The sequence below is a fragment of the Odontesthes bonariensis genome, chromosome 24 (assembly GCF_027942865.1).
Source record: "Odontesthes bonariensis isolate fOdoBon6 chromosome 24, fOdoBon6.hap1, whole genome shotgun sequence".
Lineage (NCBI taxonomy): Eukaryota > Metazoa > Chordata > Actinopteri > Atheriniformes > Atherinopsidae > Odontesthes > Odontesthes bonariensis.
The window spans coordinates 20387868-20407368 of NC_134529.1; the positions used below are offsets into that span (position 1 = coordinate 20387868).

The 19501-nt window shown below is 44.3% G+C and overlaps 1 protein-coding gene across 2 annotated transcripts in view; it reads left to right on the plus strand.

Moving 5' to 3' along the window:
* Positions 1-2913: 2913 nt before the first annotated feature.
* The window catches only part of phip (PHIP subunit of CUL4-Ring ligase complex), a 34908-nt gene continuing 18320 nt past the window's right edge, over positions 2914-19501 (plus strand). For both annotated transcript variants that reach the window (XM_075459394.1, XM_075459395.1), the window contains exons 1-16: positions 2914-3221; positions 3335-3393; positions 3479-3508; positions 3660-3719; positions 7406-7556; positions 7661-7759; positions 7881-8041; positions 11227-11448; positions 12131-12231; positions 12440-12510; positions 12706-12806; positions 13220-13260; positions 13711-13809; positions 15589-15745; positions 16028-16162; positions 19300-19428. In XM_075459394.1, coding sequence (XP_075315509.1) covers positions 3182-3221; positions 3335-3393; positions 3479-3508; positions 3660-3719; positions 7406-7556; positions 7661-7759; positions 7881-8041; positions 11227-11448; positions 12131-12231; positions 12440-12510; positions 12706-12806; positions 13220-13260; positions 13711-13809; positions 15589-15745; positions 16028-16162; positions 19300-19428 — 1656 coding nt within the window. In that variant the 5' untranslated portion in view covers positions 2914-3181. The remainder of the gene's footprint in view (positions 3222-3334; positions 3394-3478; positions 3509-3659; positions 3720-7405; positions 7557-7660; positions 7760-7880; positions 8042-11226; positions 11449-12130; positions 12232-12439; positions 12511-12705; positions 12807-13219; positions 13261-13710; positions 13810-15588; positions 15746-16027; positions 16163-19299; positions 19429-19501) is intronic.

Consider the following 19501-nt stretch of genomic DNA (forward strand, 5'->3'; position numbering starts at 1 on the left):
CATCAATTTACATTTTTTATAAAAGACATCTGTCTGGTGGGTTCCGAGATTTAACGCGCTTATTATCGGACCATAAAGTTGGCATGCACCGACTTCATTTTGATGCGCAACAGGTTATATGAAGTGCCTTAAAAGGTTATCATAAGCAGATTTAGCAATAAGGGACATTCATATTACAGGCTGCTAAAGGCTAAACTTCATCCTTGTTTCTCTCCATGTTTTTCCTCTTGTGCATCCACAACATCTCCTCTTCAGCCAGGCTGGTTTTGGAGCCTTACTCCAGGCATTACTTCGGAGTACATTACTTCAATCAACTTCTCCAACAATTTTTCCGTTGCTATGGTAAGCATCATAACAGATACACGGATAACAGATCACAACAGCAAAGCATCCAAACCAGCGTTACAAATGTTTCCTTTTCACAGAAAAAAGTTCAGAAGAAAAAATCTCAAGAAGATACAAAGAAAAACACAATATGTCCAGCACTGGATCTCTTTTGGCTCAGACAGTCGTCAGTACATTTCAGAAAAGAATTTTGCAATTCAGGATGACTTTGTTCTTTCAACATCTACGGTGAGCAATATTGTGAAAAGATTTCAGGAGTCTCTGGAAAGGACGGAAACCACGATTGGACAAGTTTGACCTTCAAGCCCTCGGGTGGCGCTCCATGAGAGGCCTTGGAAATGGGTAGCTTGGAAACCCCATTTTACATTCATCACAGTCTGCTGCATACAGAACTTTAATATCAAACTATATTACTCAAGGAAGTCTGAAGAAACGCAGCTGAATTCGGTGCCAAAGACAAGAAAGACCATCCAGCGAAAGCTGTAAAAAGGGAACAATTGTGACAGCATGGAGGCGCATCGGTCTCCGTGACACGAAAGATTTGCATATGTATGAAGGTATCATTGACGCAGAGGTGTACATAGTAATTTTGGAGAGGCAAGTGATTGAGTGGTTATTTCACCGGCACTTACCAGGCCTCATTCTGCACAACTTACACCAGTGGGGCTTCATTGACACAAAAGATGCGCCCGACTGGCCTGCCTGCAGTCCAGATCTGTATATATGGCACATTATGAGGAGAAACAGATCACGGCCGACAATAACCTCCCTTTAAATTCAGTTACATTGAATCAAAAATGTAATTTAAACATTTAAATACATTGAAGTGGGGGTGGTCAATGGCGTGGTGGGTTGAGTAGGCACCCCATGTAGAAGAGGCTATAGTCCTCGTTGCAGCAGGCCCCCGTTCGAGTCCCGCATAGGACAGCCCTTTGCTGCATATCATTCCCCCTCTCTCTGCCACTGCTTCCTGTCTCTCTTCACTTTCCTGTCCATTAAAGGCATAAAAGCCCAGAAAATAAGAATATAAAAATAAATAAATAAATACATTGAAGTGGGTCAACGAAGATGACAATTTTTAAAAAAAAATTTGGACCGATGTCTGAGCTGCAAACAAATGACGCATCAAAATGTCTCTACTTCTCTGGAAGGGAGGTGTCCACATCAAATGATCTTTACACAGTGCACTGGAATGAATTTAGTTGGAAATCCGCATGTCCCTGTGACTACAAGTCACCAAAGGAAAAACAAAAAAGGTTAAGACAAAACAAAAAAAAGTGTTAAATCTGTATATTCATCTGATTGTCATCCTCTCAGCTACAAACGCATGTAATTAAGGAAGACTGCTGGGGATCACACAAGACCAGTACGAATGTTTATAATCTTTTAAATAATGCAATTAAATACGGCACATAAGGGATTGTTCCAACATACATGATCTAATTTGAAGTCATTTAGGTACATTTCTCCACATAAGCACCTGTGCACAAAATGTGTGAAAACCAATTGAATTTTCAGTTTGAGGTGCTTTTCAGACACACTCTGGTACCTCGTAGGTGTGTACATTATGGCACACTTTCTATTTTAGGCTGCAACTTCCTAAGGTTGCTGGAATCCAAGTCAACGTTAGCTTTATTTATAGGACAGGTTGTTTTCGTCACAGTTAACAGTGAAATATCAGACAAGTTCCTAAGAAATGAGAAAAGGAAGTCTGACTTTAATAAAACAGCAGACATGTAACAAGGCATCTAAATAGAGGCCTTTTTTTTCCTTTTCTTTTTTTAAAACCTGCTGTTTGATGGAAATTATGATATTCATCTCCGACACAAATACTGTGAATTTACGGTCAAAACTGTGTTCTACAATAATATTCTTATCAGGTGATGGGAGTAGTTGGGCTGTTGTGCATTTCCTTGATAATCTTCCTGGATGGCCTATCTTGCATTAGTGTCTCCATTGCCATTTAATTGCTGTAACCCACGGGGTTTCATTCATTAAGGCTGCATTCCCCTTCTTCTCCAACCCTTCCCCCATTTTACTGCCGAGCAATATTTGGAAGAGAAATGGACGACTTCCCCACCAAACGGCTCACGCGGAGAGTGGGTGTGTTAGCTACATGTCGTGTTACACAAGAACCGTAACAACAAGCGAGGCCAACGCGAACACGCAGAATTCACACAGCCGACCGTGTTATTCCACAAAGCCTAGCTGAAACGGTTGGGTCGGTTGTAAACCCCTCTGAAACACGGGAGCCATATTCTTAAATCCGAAGAAAGACATTTAGACAAAATGCAGCTGGAATTACGGGACGTCTGTCCACAACAAGCTTTAATCTAAGAAAGCGTAACATTACAGTTTGCAAAGTGTGCGAAATGCCATCTAGCTACAAGGTAACAGCCATGCTGCCGCAATGTGTCCTCTCCTTTAGCAGGCTGCCATTTCTTCCTCCCATCGAAAGGGGCGGGCGAGAGACATAGCGCTGTATGCTTCCGCAAAGGGCTTGCGTTTTTTTTTCCCTTTGAGGGGGAGGGGGATTTAAACAAACATACCCCCACAGCATATCAACCACGACTGGAATGAGCCCCGATTAGCATTCGGTACAGTAGTGTTTTATTTGTTTCGTTCTCTGCCATCAGAAGACGGCGGTCTGCGGGATAAACCGTACGGCGCGCACTAATTGCCGCCTCGCGGAGGAATAGTAGACGCAGCCGGGACTATGTGTGAGCGAAGCTGAATGGAGGTAGCCTCTTCCTGGCGGATAAACAGTGACAGCTACAGGGCAGCCACCTAGACCCAGCACGCAGGCTCTGGCGCTGCCCTGGCAAACAACACCAAAATGGCTTCAGACAGTACACACATCGCGCAGTTGACTTCTGGTGAGTAAAGGAGAACGGAAAATGTGTCATGGTTGTTTTAATACCCCCCCAATTTCCTCGGTGCCCTCTTCTAACGCAGCTCCCGTCCTCTTCTCCCCCTCCAACCATACCAGAACTGTACTTCCTAATAGCCCGATTTCTAGAAGCTGGACCGTGTCAAAAAGCCGCCGAGGTTGGTGTTTTCGTATTTTAGGGTAATTTAGAATATGTCCGAAATTGTCACGAGGTGTAATTTTGTATTTTTATCCTATTTTCAGACCCTGATAAGGGAGGTGGAGGAGAAGGAGGTAAGCAGTCAGCACTTCGAGAGAGATGCTTCTCTCCGCACTGTACTTTGTGATGTTGCTTTTCCTCTGATTTGTCATTTACTGTTTTAAAACATCACTGGATACATTAATGAACTGGATGATCACAGCCGACACTATTTTTCCACCTCAGCTTCTCCCCGAAAGGCTGGACTGGACAGGGCAGGAGCACCCCGGGACGTACGAAAATTTGGTAAGGGTGCTCTATAACTGAGGAAAAAGTTTTTAGAGAGCAAAATAAAAATTGAATTTCCCGCAATTTTTAAATCAGGTGGTAAAGAAGGAAAAAAAAACCTCCAAAGGGCGAGTTGGCTGCAGGTTTTGGGGCTGTTTCGCAGCACCAGGTGGGTCCGGTCCCGACCTCCTTGGCGGCACGTTGAGCGAGTTTGGTGCCATGCAAGTGCAAAAGGGTTTAATAGTTGCTGGAAAATTGTGTGTGAAATGTTGATACGTCATGAGTGTTGTGGTGTAGGAGCGCCAGGATCCGGAGGAGGGACTCCCTGCGCCACGAGCCTGAGAGATGGAGGCGCTCTTGTCCTGCAAGAACCATAATTTGTGTGCATGGGCTGAAAACACACAAGGGGTGGGGGGGGGCAAGAGTCAGAAAACGGGACTTTTTTTAGAGGGGAATATAAACAGTAGATTCAGTAAAACTGGAGTTGTAGCACCCATTTGAGGCTCGGCTGCTTCCCGGTTGTTGGTGGAGTGATTTCTGGAGAGCAGTTAGGGGAGGGAGAGGGGGGGAGTGTTGCCAACTCGGGTGGAAGAGAAGAAGAAGATCAGTTCACGCGGCGATGAGAGGTAACTTTGAGCTGACATAGAATCGCGCTATTAATTTAGCTGCTAATTGTCATGTAAACAAACGGGGCTCGGCGGAAAGTGACGTTTTTACGCATGGGGGCGTGGATAGAATCCGTCAGCTCTTCCACATTTAGCTTTTTTTCTTTAAGCTACTCTGATTAAACCCCTCAAAGCCTGTTTTTTTTTTTTTAAGTTTTATTTGAACACTATTAAGACGAATGTTGACACGTGGCCTATTTGACGGAGAAAGCCCATGTATATATATTTTTAAAACATTTATTTATTTAGCAGAATTTCGTGCTCGTGTCCGCAAACTCGCGATCGCTCAAAAGACAGGACAAGCGCGAGCCCTAGCAGCACGTTAATCTAAACGTTTAAGGAATTATTGACGGCGGCCGTCTGCCCCTGCTGCGTTTCTTTCTCTCTTCCTGCTCGGCTCGCTGGGCTCTGCGTTCCTCCTCCTCCCATACCCCAGCCGTTCAGCCTGCCCCCTGTCTATTGTGCATAAGTCCCCGTATTAAAAAAAAAAAAAAAAGGAAAAGACTAAAGAACGAAATCCTTCTTTGGATGGGGAGGTTTTAATTATTAGACGAAATGGAACCGGCGGGGGGGGGGGGGGGGGGGCGTTTCACGGAGCAGAAGCGCCGGGTTTTGACCGTCTGTTGGCGGCTGTAGTTGGATGTTTGCGCCGCTGAAGAAGCAGTGGAGAGGAGGGGGGGTTGGGCAGCAATTTGAAGAATAAACGCCGACTTCAATTATATTGTTGTAATTAACAATATTAATGGCGGCTAATTAATTTAAGTGGATTAATTCGATTAGTTATTTATTTAAAAAAAAAGCATATAAAATTGAACAGGAGCACAATCCAAAATTAGATATTGGAGCGTTTTTGAGAGAAAATTAAGCCAAAAAGAACGTATTTCCATCCCATTCTTCTTCTTCTTTTTTTAATTTATTTGTTTTTGTTATTATTGAGAGACAGATGTCCACATGGCGTTAACACAACTTTAGAGCGAGTGGCCGTTAGCTTTTCGGGTGAAATACATTTTTAGGGGAGGCGATGAAAACACAGGCTGTGTGCTGTGTTTGCAGTGGTGTTTAGGGCCATGTGCTCCTCTGTGGTGCAGTTGTGGCTGCTGGAGTGTGATCCGTTGTGTTTTAGAGGACGTGGGAAAAAAAAAAAAAAGGAGCAAATTATTATTCACATATCTCACTTATGCAGGTGTGTGTGTGTGTGTGTGTGTGTGTGTGTGTGTGTGTGTGTGTTGGTCTTGGATCTGCATGTACCTGAGAGCTGCGTGTGCTCGGATATGTGCTTAGAAACACCGATCACGTCTGGGAGCCAGCAAGGATGTTGAAAGCAATTAAGGGGTCATTAATTGGGTGTGTGTGTGTAGAAGAGAGAAAGGGAGACATTGACATTGTTGCAGCTCAGATAAAGAAATGGAGAAAATGAATGGGTTTTGTGCGACAGATGCAAAGCTACTGCTGCTTGTTGTTTTTTTTATTTTTATTTTTTAAAAATGATTTTTTTTCTTAAGCAGTTCCGCTTCCTGACATAAACGCACCTCTCCATTCTTCTGCTTTTCACCCCCCGGTGTATGGCGTGCCCTTCCAGTCATTCAGGCGTGTGCGTTTCTTCCAAAGTAGGCCAAGCAGGAGTGTGTGTGTGTGTGTGTGTGTGTGTGTGTGTGTGTGTGTGTGTGTGTGTGTGTGTGTGTGTGTGTGTGTGTGTGTGCTGTCTCCCCCCCACGTGTCATTGGAATCAGTGACACACTGTGTTTATACCAGTGTGAGTTTCTTTTTGCCTCATGCCAACTGAGTCTCTATGACTTTTTTTTTTTTTTTTTGATAACCCCAGCAGTCATTTGGGGGCAGATGAATCATTTTAAATTATGCGATCTAAATGGGTAACGACTGACATTTTAGCCGGCGTGCTTGAAAGTATCGTTTGTTTTTGTCTGACTGGGTGTGAATCATTAGAAATAAGGTCATTAATTCGTCGCCTTGATTGGCCTTGCTCAGTTTATTTGTGCCGAAACCCTCAGAGGACAGCTATCGGCGCAGATTTTAGAAGGGCATCTTCACTCTCTTTGAACAAATGTGCATTCCTGGAAGGGACGTTTCCTGTCATTTTTTTCGGAAGTTGAGCCTTTTTTCCATCTGCCTGCGTGAGAATTTGCATCTAAAAGGACCCCGAGACCGATCTCTTTCTCTGTCTGCAGGCGAGGGCGGCGCACTCCATCTAATGAGAGAGTCTGATAATAGAACACAATCCACTAACTCCAACGATCTGTCCAAAGATCACTGTGTGTGTGTGTCGTTTAGGCTGCATGCGAGAAGAACGCATAATCTACTATTTGGGATGATATAGGTTACAGAGAGGTTGATATTTAGCTAAAACAAGCTCAGAGTCGGCGGTGCCCTTCAGTTGTTGCCACAACACAAGTTTTATCATTTGAACCGGCACCACAAGCCTCTGTATGATGACCGGATCGAAGATAAAATAGAATAAAATCCATCATAACACATTTATCCTTTTACTTTAGCCTGAGCTGATCGGAGGGTATAACTGTGTTTGAATACAGTGACGTCATGGCGGGTCCACGGTGCATGTTAGAGGGAGTAGTCCCAAAGCACACTTGTTGTTGTGTTCAAGTCATTTTTCACCCGGTAACTTCAGATCAAGCCGAGGGGATGACACAAAATCCTAGATGGAAACACTTTGGTTTTAATGAGTCTAACGGGGAAGCAGAAAAAATACAACATCCAAGGTTTTTTTTTCTTCTTCACTCCCAAGTTCAATAAATGCTTACAAAGTTAATGAATAACCATCTTATGTCATAACCATCTTCATATTGACCAGAATGACTGTTCTGAAGCAGCTCTGTGGAAGGCCAGCGTTATCTGATCCTTTCTAAATCCATTTTTACCTGCAGCTTTGGTGCGATGATGTTCTAGCAAAGCTGGAAAAACTTTTTGTTTTAGTTTTCTTTTTTTTACCAACCGCCCTGCTCGCTACCAGCCCGACAGCCGACTTATCCAGGTGTGTGTGTGTGTGTGTGTGTGTGTGTTCAGGTGAAACTCTACAGACACATCAGTCCAGACCACCTGCTGCGGGTGTGCTCCAGAGTTTGCCCGCTGCTGGAGAGGGAAGTCCCCGCCAGCGTACCCGGGCTCTCCAGCCTGCTGGGGGCTGGCCGGCAGAATCTCCTCCGCTCCAGCAAGAGTGAGTTGGACGCAGATGAATTCGGGGCTCCTAGGCCGATACTTTTAAATGTCTGCGCCACACTTGAATCTGTTTGATCTCTCTACTTTTTTGTCCTCTTCAAGGTTGCAAACATGTCGTGTGGAAGGGTTCAGCGCTGGCTGCGCTACATTGCGGAAGACCACCGGAGCCGCCGATTATTTATGGGAGCCCGCCTAATATCGGTAAAAAACAAAACAAAACAACTAAAAGGTTTATGAGCTTCCAGCATTTTGGAGCAGTTTTCTGTAAATACTGAGAGATGACGTCCTCCCTGATTGGCGTGTTTGTTTGCTCTACATCCAGTGGAGACCAGCTTCAGCCGCCGGCTGAACGGCTCCTACCGCCTGCGGCAGCTGGTGCCCACCGCCGTGTACCAGCACATGAAGATGCACAAGAGGATCCTGGGACACCTGTCGTCTGTGTACTGCGTTACCTTCGACCGGACAGGACGCCGCATCTTCACTGTAAGGCTTCCGTGTGCGTGTTTTTGTTTGTTTGTGCTGTTTGATTGACACCCCCCCCCCCCCTGCCTGCGATGCGTCTCTGCTTGTACTCGCATTGAAGGAGTCTGTTCGGCCCCGAGTCCCAGCGGCGCGGTTGTGTTCGCTTCGAGGTCACCTCTCGCGTTTGACTGTTAAAAGGTGCGTTCTGCCGTACCAGGCATGTAAACATTCACGGTCCACGTCGAAACGGTTCTTTGTGGGAGGTAATTACTGTTTTCCTGACAGAGGTGGGACGCTTGTTCTCAAGTGACTCACAGCTATGAGATGGAGAAGGAAGGAGAAAGGGGGGAAAAAAAGAAAAGATTGCGCCGCTTTGTTGTAACAATCATGTCTGAAAGAGGAGCAGCGAAGTTTCTTGGTCTTGAAAGAAGGAAGCTGAACTTTGTCCTCTTCGTGCCCTTTGGTGTACATGTGCAAAGTAGCTGTGCAGCTGTGATAGGGATGCAGCCCTTTTTGTGTGTGTGTGTGTGTTGTGAGTATGGAACAAACGATAGAAAATGTTGGTTTAATGTCGCCTCCCTTCTGTTTGGATCCTTGAGTCAAACAGTGCCTGCTGCTCTACACCATTTTCAGCTTTCACTCCTTAAATCTCTAAAAATGGCTGGCTGCTGCGAGCGAGTGGGAGGGGGGCTCTGAATGACTCTCTTTCTGTTATCTCTCTCTCTCTTTTTTTTCTCCCTCCGTCCTCATCCTGTGCTGCCCCTCCTTCCCCTCCCCCCTTTCTATTTCTCATCATAATGTATCCTCTGAGGCCCTGGCTAAGTGCCAGAATTACAATTCATTCTTGGTCTCTGTCTCTCTCTCCCCCCTCCTTTTTTTTTTTTTTTTGTCTCTGATAACTTTTATTTCTATGTTTTCCTTTTCTTTTTTTCCGCCTAAAGAGGGATCCAAAAATAAGGGAAATGTATAAATAAAAGTTAAGAGGATGCAGTTCGAATCATCGTCAACAGCACCGCCTGCCACAACTTTTTTTTTTCCCCACAGATCGTTGTTCTAACGCCGATCATTCTTAAGTTAAGACGTCTCCTGACGTCTCTATGGTTACCTGTTGGGTTTGAGAATTATTTTGAGGTCTTAATCAAGGCACAGATGTGTAAATAGCACCATGTTGAATCCCAAAACATTTTGACGACCCCCCCCCCAAAAAAAAAAAAACAATCTGAATCGCAGCCAGGAATTCTCAGCTGAGTCCCTGAAGGCGGCTTTCATGTGCTGATTCAGCTCTCGATCTTGAGTACAGGCTAAAGAATGTTGCTGGCTGTAGGCGACCGCATTTTTTTCATTCCCTCTTTTAAATGCGATTAATTTTTCTTTGAGCTACTTTGATGCACATCTTTCCTGCTCTTTGCTTTAGCTGCTGCATGCTACTCGGAAAGTTCCCTCTCTCATGTCACACCTTAGCTATAAATACCAGAACGTATTTATTTTTATTTATTTTTTGGTGGTGTTGTTGTTGTTGTTGTTGTCCGAATGAGGCTTCTGGCATCTCCGCAGTCTTGGATTACTCCTATTTGTCCTTAGTTCACTTCTGTTTTCCTTCATCCGTGGGAGGGCAATCCAGTCAACGGGCAACTGAGCCGTCTCATAGTGGAATGCAGTACAGTTCACTCTAGTTCATCCAGTTTCACTTCCTAGTTTATACTCCCTCCAGAATAATAATTTGCCTGTTAATCAGTCAGTGTTTGCTGTTATTTTGTTTCTACGAGACCAGCCAGCAAATATCTTTTCATGCCAGTTGTATAATTTGTCTCTGTGATAGGAATTAGGAATTAGGGATGTTAACCGATGACCGATGGTTGATCGAATCAACCTCGTCCGGTTAGAATTTTTCTGCCGTCGGTTTAAAAAAAAAAAAAAAAAAAAAAAAAAAACTCACTATATCTTTAGAAATGTTATGTGAGCATGAGCCATCCCACGATGGAAGAACAACCGCAGCAGAGCTCACGTAGAGCCCTCCTCAGAGGTCCTCTCTTACACCGGTTGCAACTTGTACGCCGTACATGTATGGAGTAAAATAGCTGTCAAAAATGTTCGTGTGCATAAACTAGAAATGCATGCATATGTTTTGATGTTCGTGTGCATAATATAGAAATGCATGCATAAATGAGTCCAAAAGTTTTGACATCAAGAATTACGAGTTACGAATTACTAGTTATGCATGCAAGTTTTTTTTTTTTTTTTTTTTCAAACTTTATTAGTAATTCAACAAAATAACAGTTTACAAATGTGAGCATAACGCCAAAAAGAAGATAGCCAGGGGGAGCATAGGAATAATAATAAAAAGAAGAAGATGACCTTCATGATGCACTTACAACAAGAAAGCTAATGAACACAAAGACATGTGTGCCAAGGAATCTCTTGTAACAAAAAAATAAAATAAAAAATTAGGAATTATGACAACAGTTCGTCCAAAATCCCAAGTTGGGAACAGGCCCATATAGTTGTTTTTAATAAAAAAGCAAAAACAACTATATGGGCCTGTTCCCAACTTGGGATTTTGGACGAAGCAGTTTAAAAAGTACCGTGACTGGAAGGGCGCCGTTGCGCGTAATGTGTGGCTGTGCGTGTCTGTGCAGGCACAGCAATTATTTTTCTACCCAAAACCCTTATTCCTCCACAAGTACTCTAAGAACTAGTTGTCAATGATTGGGGAAAATGTATAATACCAAGGGCACGAACTAACATTGATTATGTGATGGGAGCCTAACCATTCTAAAATGGGGGCATAACTTGTTCCACGAGGCAGAGAAAGACGCGCGACAGGACACAGATATCATAAATGGCACTTATAGAATTTTCGGTGACCGACTTTAATCGACTTATGAGGCTCAGTGGTCGGTCAAGACTTTTTTAAAATTTCGACATCCCTAATAGGAATAATCACCCTAATGGCATGCATGTGAATGCAGTCTCGTGACGATGTCAGTCTAGGGCTTTGGAATGTATCTTGTTGACAAAAAAGCAAATTGGTCATTAATCTCATTCCCTCTACTGTAAGTGTGTTGATGGTCTGGTGCTGCAGCGTGTCCCAGATAAGCTTGAAGTCCTTTCGAAGTTGACGCGTTGGATTTGTTTTGCATCTTAAACGAGGGTCTCCTCCCACGTAGTGATCGCCATGTTTCCCCGGGCTCTCTTGTCGCTCCCAGGGCTCGGATGACTGCCTCGTGAAGATCTGGGGAACGGACGACGGGCGTCTGCTGGCCACCCTGCGCGGCCACGCCGCCGAGATTTCCGACATGGCCGTCAGCTACGAGAACACCATGATCGCCGCCGGGTCCTGCGACAAGACCATCCGAGTGTGGTGCTTGCAGACCTGCGCTCCTTTGGCTGTCCTGGAGGGACATGCGGCCTCCATCACCTCGCTGCAGGTGCGCTGTTTGTGGGTTTTGATGTTGTATATATGCTATATCAGCAGAAATTAGCAATCTGCCTGGTGGATTCCATCTTATTTTGATCATTGCAGTATTTTGGCCTCCGTGTTTAAGATTCTTTTATTTGTAAAAGGTTACATGGCCTTGCCCCATCTTACCTCTCTGAGCTGCTTCACCCATATTCTCCCGCTCGTTGCCTCAGGTCAGCTGATCAGCTGCTCCTGGAGGTACCGAGGTCTAAACTAAAGCTTGGAGGAGACAGAGCTTTTCTTGTTGCCGCTACCAAACTATGGAACGATTTGCCGTTACATATTAGAAAAGTGCCCCTTTATTGTCCACTTTTAAAACTCATCTTAAGACACATTTTTATTCTTTGGCTTTTAACACATGTTGAGACTTTTGCTCTTACTTTCTGTTATTGTGTTTTATTTTTTCTGTTGTCTTTTCCATATTTTGTACGTTTATTGATTTTCGTCTGTATAGCACTTTGTCGCAGCTACTGTTGTTTTAAAGTGCTTTATAAATAAAGTAGTAGTGTTATCAACCTGTATATTACAAGCCTGCGCATATTATAATGGAGATTTTACAAACTCTTATGGATATTGCCCTTTATGTTTACTACAGTATTGTTTACATCTCATTTGATTCCAATGAACATGTTCACGGTTGCGTTTTGCAGTTTTCACCTCTCTGTTGCGGCTCCAAGCGTTACCTGTCCTCCACCGGAGCCGACGGCACCATCTGCTTCTGGCAGTGGGACGCTCGCACGCTCAAGTTCGGGTGAGGAAAAACGCACGCCGTTCCTCTCACACTTTATGAAACGTGCGTTTCGTCATCGTTTTTCGTCTATTTCTGTGTTCGTTAAGAGGTGAAAATCTCACAGGATGGGGATCTGCAGCATTATCATACGCAGACATCTCCTCGTTACTGATCCTCGCTGTACGCAGGTTTTAACTGTGCTTTGGTTTGCTTTTCTGCGTGCGTCCAGCCAGAGGCCCAGCAAATTCACAGAGCGCTCCAGACCCGGCGTGCAGATGATCTGCTCCTCCTTCAGTGCAGGTAAACGAGCCTCATTTTCACCACCAGAGGAGAACCAGCTGAGCATTTGCACACCAGCACAATATAAGGAACCAGATTTTGTTGTGTCGCAAGCATGCAAAGAAGAAATTAAACTCTACAGTGTGTGGAAATGATTTATCTTGATAAATAGTACTGTTTGCAAGCATTCCTGTCATTCTTCCCATGCGTGTCCAGGTGGTATGTTCCTCGCCACGGGCAGCACTGACCACATCATCAGGGTGTACTACTTCGGGTCAGGTCAACCGGAAAAGATCTCTGAACTGGAGTCCCACACTGTGAGTCGACGCGGCGGCTTCTTTATTCACTTATTTATCTTTTATTCCTGCAGCTGTGCCTTTGAGTCGACACAAAGCGGCTAGAAAAAGCATTTGCATGTTTTAAAACTGTTGCAAACACACATCCTGTCGTCCATGTTCACACCGCGGCGGGCTTTTTTTTAAATTTGAATATTTTTCGCGTTAAAGTTGGTTGTCATGGAGAGAGTTGCAGTCCTCTCCCCGTGATAACTGCAAAAGCTATTTTAAAAGCTCTTTTTTTAAAAAGAAAAAAACTGTGAGGTGGATCTTGAGCTGAAAGCATTTGCTTTTAGGTGAGGAACAGTAATTATGTTGTATTGTCATGACTGAACAGGCAGAGGAAACAGGCTGGTGTTGATTTTTCTTCCTTTTTTTTTTTTTTTCCCCTACAGGACAAAGTTGACAGCATCCAATTTTCACATTGCAGTGACAGGTGAGTTGGCACAGGTTGGCTTGTGTGTGTGTTTGGGAGAGAGCAACAAAGTGAGTGCAGTTGATTTTTCTCCGTGCACCACTGTTCCACTGCCTGTTTTAATGGAACCTCGGGGCGCTGTAAAGTGACTAGATTGTGTCAGCAGAAAAAACGGAGCCTTCACTTGACGTCTGAAAAGTGCTGTAGCGCACACGTAAACGCGCTCGTGCCAAGCTTCGATAGGGTTAGCTGGAAAACCAAGCTCGGCTGTAATTCCCCCGAGTTCTGACAATCCAAGCAGCGAGAAAGACAGAATGTCTGTGCACAAAGCAGGGGAGTTGGAGGCGAACGCACAGGGATACACAGGCACTAATTAATGCATGCCGATGAAGAAAGATGAGCTAAAGCTAAGTGTATGTTTTCAGTGGCATGAATCTTGTGTGTCATAAATCTTTGCGTGTGTGTTTGTAGGTTCGTGAGCGGCAGCAGGGATGGTACGGCTCGGATCTGGCAACTGCAGCCTCAGGGTTGGAGGAGCCTTCTGCTGGATATGCAGACCAAATTGCCTGGGTATGTGTCTCTGTGTGTGTGTGTGTGTGTGTGTGTGTGTGTGTGTGTGTGTGTGTGTGTGAGATCTTTGGGTCCATGATTTCAGTTGAAACTCTTGACCAAAAAAAAAAAAAGTTTGCAACTTAACATCCGCGCTTATTCAGAAAATAGTGACACTTAAAAAGAAGGGCAAAAAGAACACTTTGTGTCACTGTGACTGATTAACTGCTTCTAGGCACAGTATAGATTTACTATGGCATCAGACGGTGGGTGAATAAAGATGATACTTACAGGCTGTTTATGTCTTTACTGCCTGAATGAACCCAACAAGCCTCAGAGAAATGATCTAAAAAGCACAACTCTACTCCTGTATTGATTTCTTTTTTTTTCTTTTATAAAAGCTTGAGTTTTCAAGCCCAGATGTAACTCTTCAGATATTAAGAGAAATGACCAGATTATTGCGTTGACGAAACTGATAGTTTTGTATAAAGATGGGCTATTAAAGGCCCGGAGGCTTTATTCGAGGAGCTAAAAGAATCTTTCAGCACTGGGTCATCTGTTTTTTCCACTGAGGTCTACAGGCCCTTGTGGCCTCTTTATTTATTTTTTTCGAGCCGATTTAACGTGTTGAATTGACTTAAGGTCTGACAGTGAGAGAGATCATTCGGACTGGTTGTTCGGCGTAGCCAGAGAATCTCAGCCACTCCCACCCAAATTGGACTTTAAAAATACACGTAAACGTGTTTGATTTAACTCCTTGATTTAATTGAGTTACATCAACATTTAATTTCCCTCTGGGATAAATAAAGTATTTTTGAATTGAATTGAATTGTCCCCCTGAAAGCTCTCAAAAACTGGAACCCAAGCCGCATCATCTGGGTGGTATTAGTCCAATCATTCTGCATGTATAGGCTCAAATGGACTCACTTGGCTCGCGGATAGAGATTCGATTCCCATGACGTGTTTATGTGTGAGGAATGTGTCAACTGTATCTCGACTCAACTGCACATGAAACCGTGCTGGCTGTCGCCCCCCCCTTCCTCACTGGAGAGTTACGTCCTCATTCGCAGGCATAGATGCTACTTTTTCCAGCTGTCAGTCGGATGTGATCTCAGCTGTGCGTTTGAGAGTTGCTTGTTTGTTCAGGGGGAGGACACCCAGTAGAAGGCCATCTTCTTGCCGCCGGTGCGTTTCGGTAGTTGCGGCGTATGGCAAATCAAGTCAGCCCAAATGTGGAGAGACAATGGCTCTCTTTGTGTCGAGTTTACCGTGCTGAACAGACACGGGAGCGTGAATTGAGGAAGTTTCATAATGAGTATGAACGCTGTGTTTACAAACGGCAACAAGTGTCCCAGGTTTATAATAGATTTCACGGGCTATGGGGGAAATGAAACTTTAGTTGACTCAGGCAGAAATATGAAGGTGGGAGCACTCGACCAATAAAAAATTTGTCTGAGCCCCCCCTCCCTCTCTGAGCTTTACTTGGCTCTTGATTATAGTGTGATGGAAATGGATGAGGCTGAGGAAACAGCCCTCCAAAAATCTGGCGTTTCTGGAAGGTTGCTGCAGTTGAAATGGATCCTCTGAAATCCGTCAGATTAGTCTGGCTCCTCATTAACTGGTGTAAAAACAAAAGGGCTGGTGGAAACGGAATAAGTCCAATAGATAAGAATGGACGTTCTCTCCTGTGCCGACAGATGTGCAACTTTTTGCCATTTTGCAAAGTTGTAAAGGTTTTGTGCAGAAAATGAACCGAAATGCCCGCAGCAGGTCTAAATAACGTCTTCATCTGCGCCCCAGGAAGTACAACCCTCCTCCACTCGAAGACAAGGTCACTAAGCTGAAGGTTACCATGGTAGCGTGGGATCGCCACGACGGCACAGTGATCACTGCGGCCAATAATCTGACGCTGAAGGTGTGGAACTCCATCACCGGAAACTTGCTCCACGTCCTGATGGTACGTAATGACGTATTAAGGGGTCACAGAAGTTTAAGTTGTGTTGGCTCATGCTTTACTCTCTAAAGTCTTAAAGCACTGCTGATTGGTCCAGCAATTTGAGTCCAGGCTGTTGGTACAGATGTTTACGTTCCTGATATGATTGGCCCTGCTGTCTTCTGCAACAATCAGGACAAAATTTCGGTCGGTCCAATGTTTGGGACGCTTTTTGACCACATGCCTGTGAAACTACTGCTTTAGCTGTATGGTCTTATTTTCGACGCCCCCGTTGTCCGTTGACAGGGTCACGAGGATGAGGTGTTCGTCCTGGAGCCGCATCCTTTCGATCCGAGAATCCTTTTCTCAGCGGGGCATGATGGGAATTGCATTGTGTGGGACCTGGCCCGGGGAGTCAAGATCCGCTCCTACTTCAACATGGTGAGGGGTCTTGTCCGTCACCTCTGTGTATCGTGTCCTCGTGTGTTCTCTCTTTTTCTTTTTTTGTTTCATCCACACTAAAGTGACGGCCGCCCCGATGCCGATATTTGCAACCCTTTCATGTAAGACAGATGTCATGTCCACTTAGAGAATTATAATTTGTCAGACATTCTTCCCCTCTCACCCACTACCGCTCCCCCTCCCCCTCCCCCTCCTAGGTTTCACTCTCTCTCTCTGTATTCTCAAATTTCTCCGTCACTGACTCGTTGTCATAAGGATGTGCGCACGAGCCCCACATATGGTGAAATGATAAGACTTCACTGCATGTGCCGTTGTAGATATTAATCTAGTGTGTTAATCCCTGTTGTATTCCCTGCCTTTGTCTCCATGGTAACCAAGGGCAGCGTTAATCACAGTCTCGGGAGCATGAGTCACTAAGTGAGCTGGTTATTTAGCCAAATCACGGTGTTGTTTAACAACACCGTGTGTGTGAGCCCGTGGAAAGGCCCAGATTTTACTCTGAAACTTACCGGGAGATTCTGGGAGTTTAGCTAAGTAGCAGTTCTTCTTTATCAAATCAATTCAAATTTATTTGTATAGCACATTTCATGTACAAAACAATTCAAAGTGCTTTACATAAAATAAAAGCATTGCAGCGGGGAGTGGAAGAAGCATTAAAAATACATAACAGAATATAAAGAGAAACAAATAAAATAATTTAAATGAATTTAAAAACAAGCAACAGTCCAGATAAATAAAAGATATCGTGCAGATTTCATGCATAGACACATGAGAAAAGAAATGTCTTTAACCTGGATTTAAAAATGTCTACATTTGGTGAAAGTTTAATCTCCACTGGCAGTTTGTTCCACTTGTTTGCAGCATAACAGCTAAATGCTGCTTCTCCATGTTTAGTCTGGACTCTGGACTGGACCAGCTGACCTGAGTCCTTGGATCTAAGAGCTCTGCTGGCTTTATATTCTCTGAACATATCACAGATGTATTTTGGGCCTAAACCGTTCTGGGATTTGTAAACCATCAGCAGGCTTTTAAAATCTATTCTGTGACTGACTGGAAGCCAGTGTAAAGATTTTAAAACTGGTGTGATGTGTTCAGATCTCTTAGTCCGGGTTAAAACTCTAGCAGCAGCGTTCTGGATGAGCTGCAGATGTTTAATGCTCTTTTTGGGAAGTCCAGTTAAAAGAGCATTACAGTAATGGAGTCTACTGGAGATGAATGCATGGATGAGTTTCTCCTGGTCTTTTTGGGAGAGGAAACACATGCACAGGATAATGGTGAATGGTTAAGAAAAGAGAGAACCCACACGTGGAGAGGACCTTACTTACCCAGCATGAGTCATCTAACTGTTGCTAACATTATTATGCCATGCTCCGAGCAGGAGCGGAACTTTTGTCCGTGTGACTTGGCTGTTTCTAAACCGCCTGGCTGTGAGCCATGCTGGCTAACATCAGCCTGCATAAGCCGCTGGACATACCAGAGCAAGTTAGATTAGAGCAGTAAACGCCGGAGTGTATAAATCTGAGGGAGGATGAATGCTTTGACTGTCAATATAACTTTTCATTTGCAATGAGAAAACATTTTCTTTTTCTTTATGACCTGGCGTCACTTTGATGGAGTCGAGCTCTGCAAGTGGCTCGAGCGGCTTTCGCACAAAAACCCACCGAGACTGGATGGAAGTAGACAAAGCATCGCCACTTCCTCCTGTTTCACTAAAGTGAAGCCGAACATTGTGTAAATGACCCCCCCCCCCACAATGTTTTAGCTTCACTTACTTTTCATTAGCTTTCATGTTACTTTTCCGTGAGCAAAGGACAGAGAGGCAAAACATTTGATAGAATGGAGCTACTGTGCGAGCAAAGGAACCCCCCCCCCCCCCCTCTCGAATCAAACCGAAAACTCAAGACAGTTGGTGTCCTTTTCACATTTCTGCTTACGAAGCTTCCATTTCTGCAGGTGCAGACCTGTTGGGCTTTAGTTTTTCACAGCAGACATTTAGGCTTGTTTATGCAGGAAAAGGACTGTAAAAAATTATGATGCGGTGCAGTGGAAAAGTCTTAAGCCACCCCTCCTTCCTTTATATTTGTAAAGGGATGTTGGACATCTGACCGAATGGATAAACCAGTGTTTTGTCCGCACATAACGGGCGACTTGGCAAAGAGCCACTGTTAAATTTTATTTTTATGCGCTTTGTTGCTAGCAGCCTGTTGTAAAGCTGCATCAATTGCTCCAGTGTGCCCTTATGATAATGGAGGAAACTAAACAAGTGTGGGGCGAAAGAAGAAGAAGTGGCAGGCCTGAAAAAACGGTCTGTAGCAGATGAACAGTATCTGAAAGTGGTGTCTTTGAGAAATGGGAAAAATCCCAGCAAAGACCCGATGCAGGACCTGAGAGATGCTTCTGGACCTTCATTTGACCCATCCGCTGTTCACTGAGGCCCCATCAGAAACGGTCTCCAACGGTCCTGAAAATCAGTGACAACAGATCTTATGGAGGGATGAATCCTCCCCAGAGCCCGGGCATCAACATTATTGAAGCAGTGCGGGATTATCTTGACTAAGAACGGAACAAAAGGCAGCCAACATCCAAAGAAGAGCTTTGGGATGTCCTTCAAGAAGCCTGGAGAACTATTCCTGAAGACTGCTTAAAGAAATGACTTTAAAGCTTCTCCAAGAGGGTTCAGGCTGTTTTGAAGAAGAAAGCCACTCATACCAAATATTTTTGACTTTTTAGACTTTCAAGTTGTACAAACTCATTTTTCCCCCCTTAAATACCCTATTTCCATTCATATTTGCACGCGTTCAACGAAGAAGCTCCACCTTTTTCCACTCTTTTTCTCACAGTATATAAAGAATTGAGGGATGCTTTAAGACGAAGAAGGCTCGTGTTCTGGCTCATATCGTGCAACCTCGCTCATTATCATGACTTGTTGGGACACTTAAAAGATCTGATAGATGACTAAGAAAAATGGACAAAATGGCACGTTTTCCGAAGCGCCCATTCTTCTAGCTGCACATCTAATTGTCATACAATGCATCAGCTACAGTTCTCAGCAGTTTTATCTGGTGTAAATTTATTTTTTTATTTTTTTTTGTCTCCCTCTCCCTTTTTGTGGATAGATTGAGGGCCAGGGGCACGGAGCATTGTTTGACTGTAAATGTAGTCCCGATGGGCAGCACTTTGCAGCCACCGACTCCCACGGTCACCTGCTCATCTTTGGCTTTGGCTCCAGCAGCAAGTATGACAAGGTATGCATTCAGGTCCATCTCTATCATGATCTTTATCAGTAAGATAATGTAACTGAGTGCTAACAACAACAAT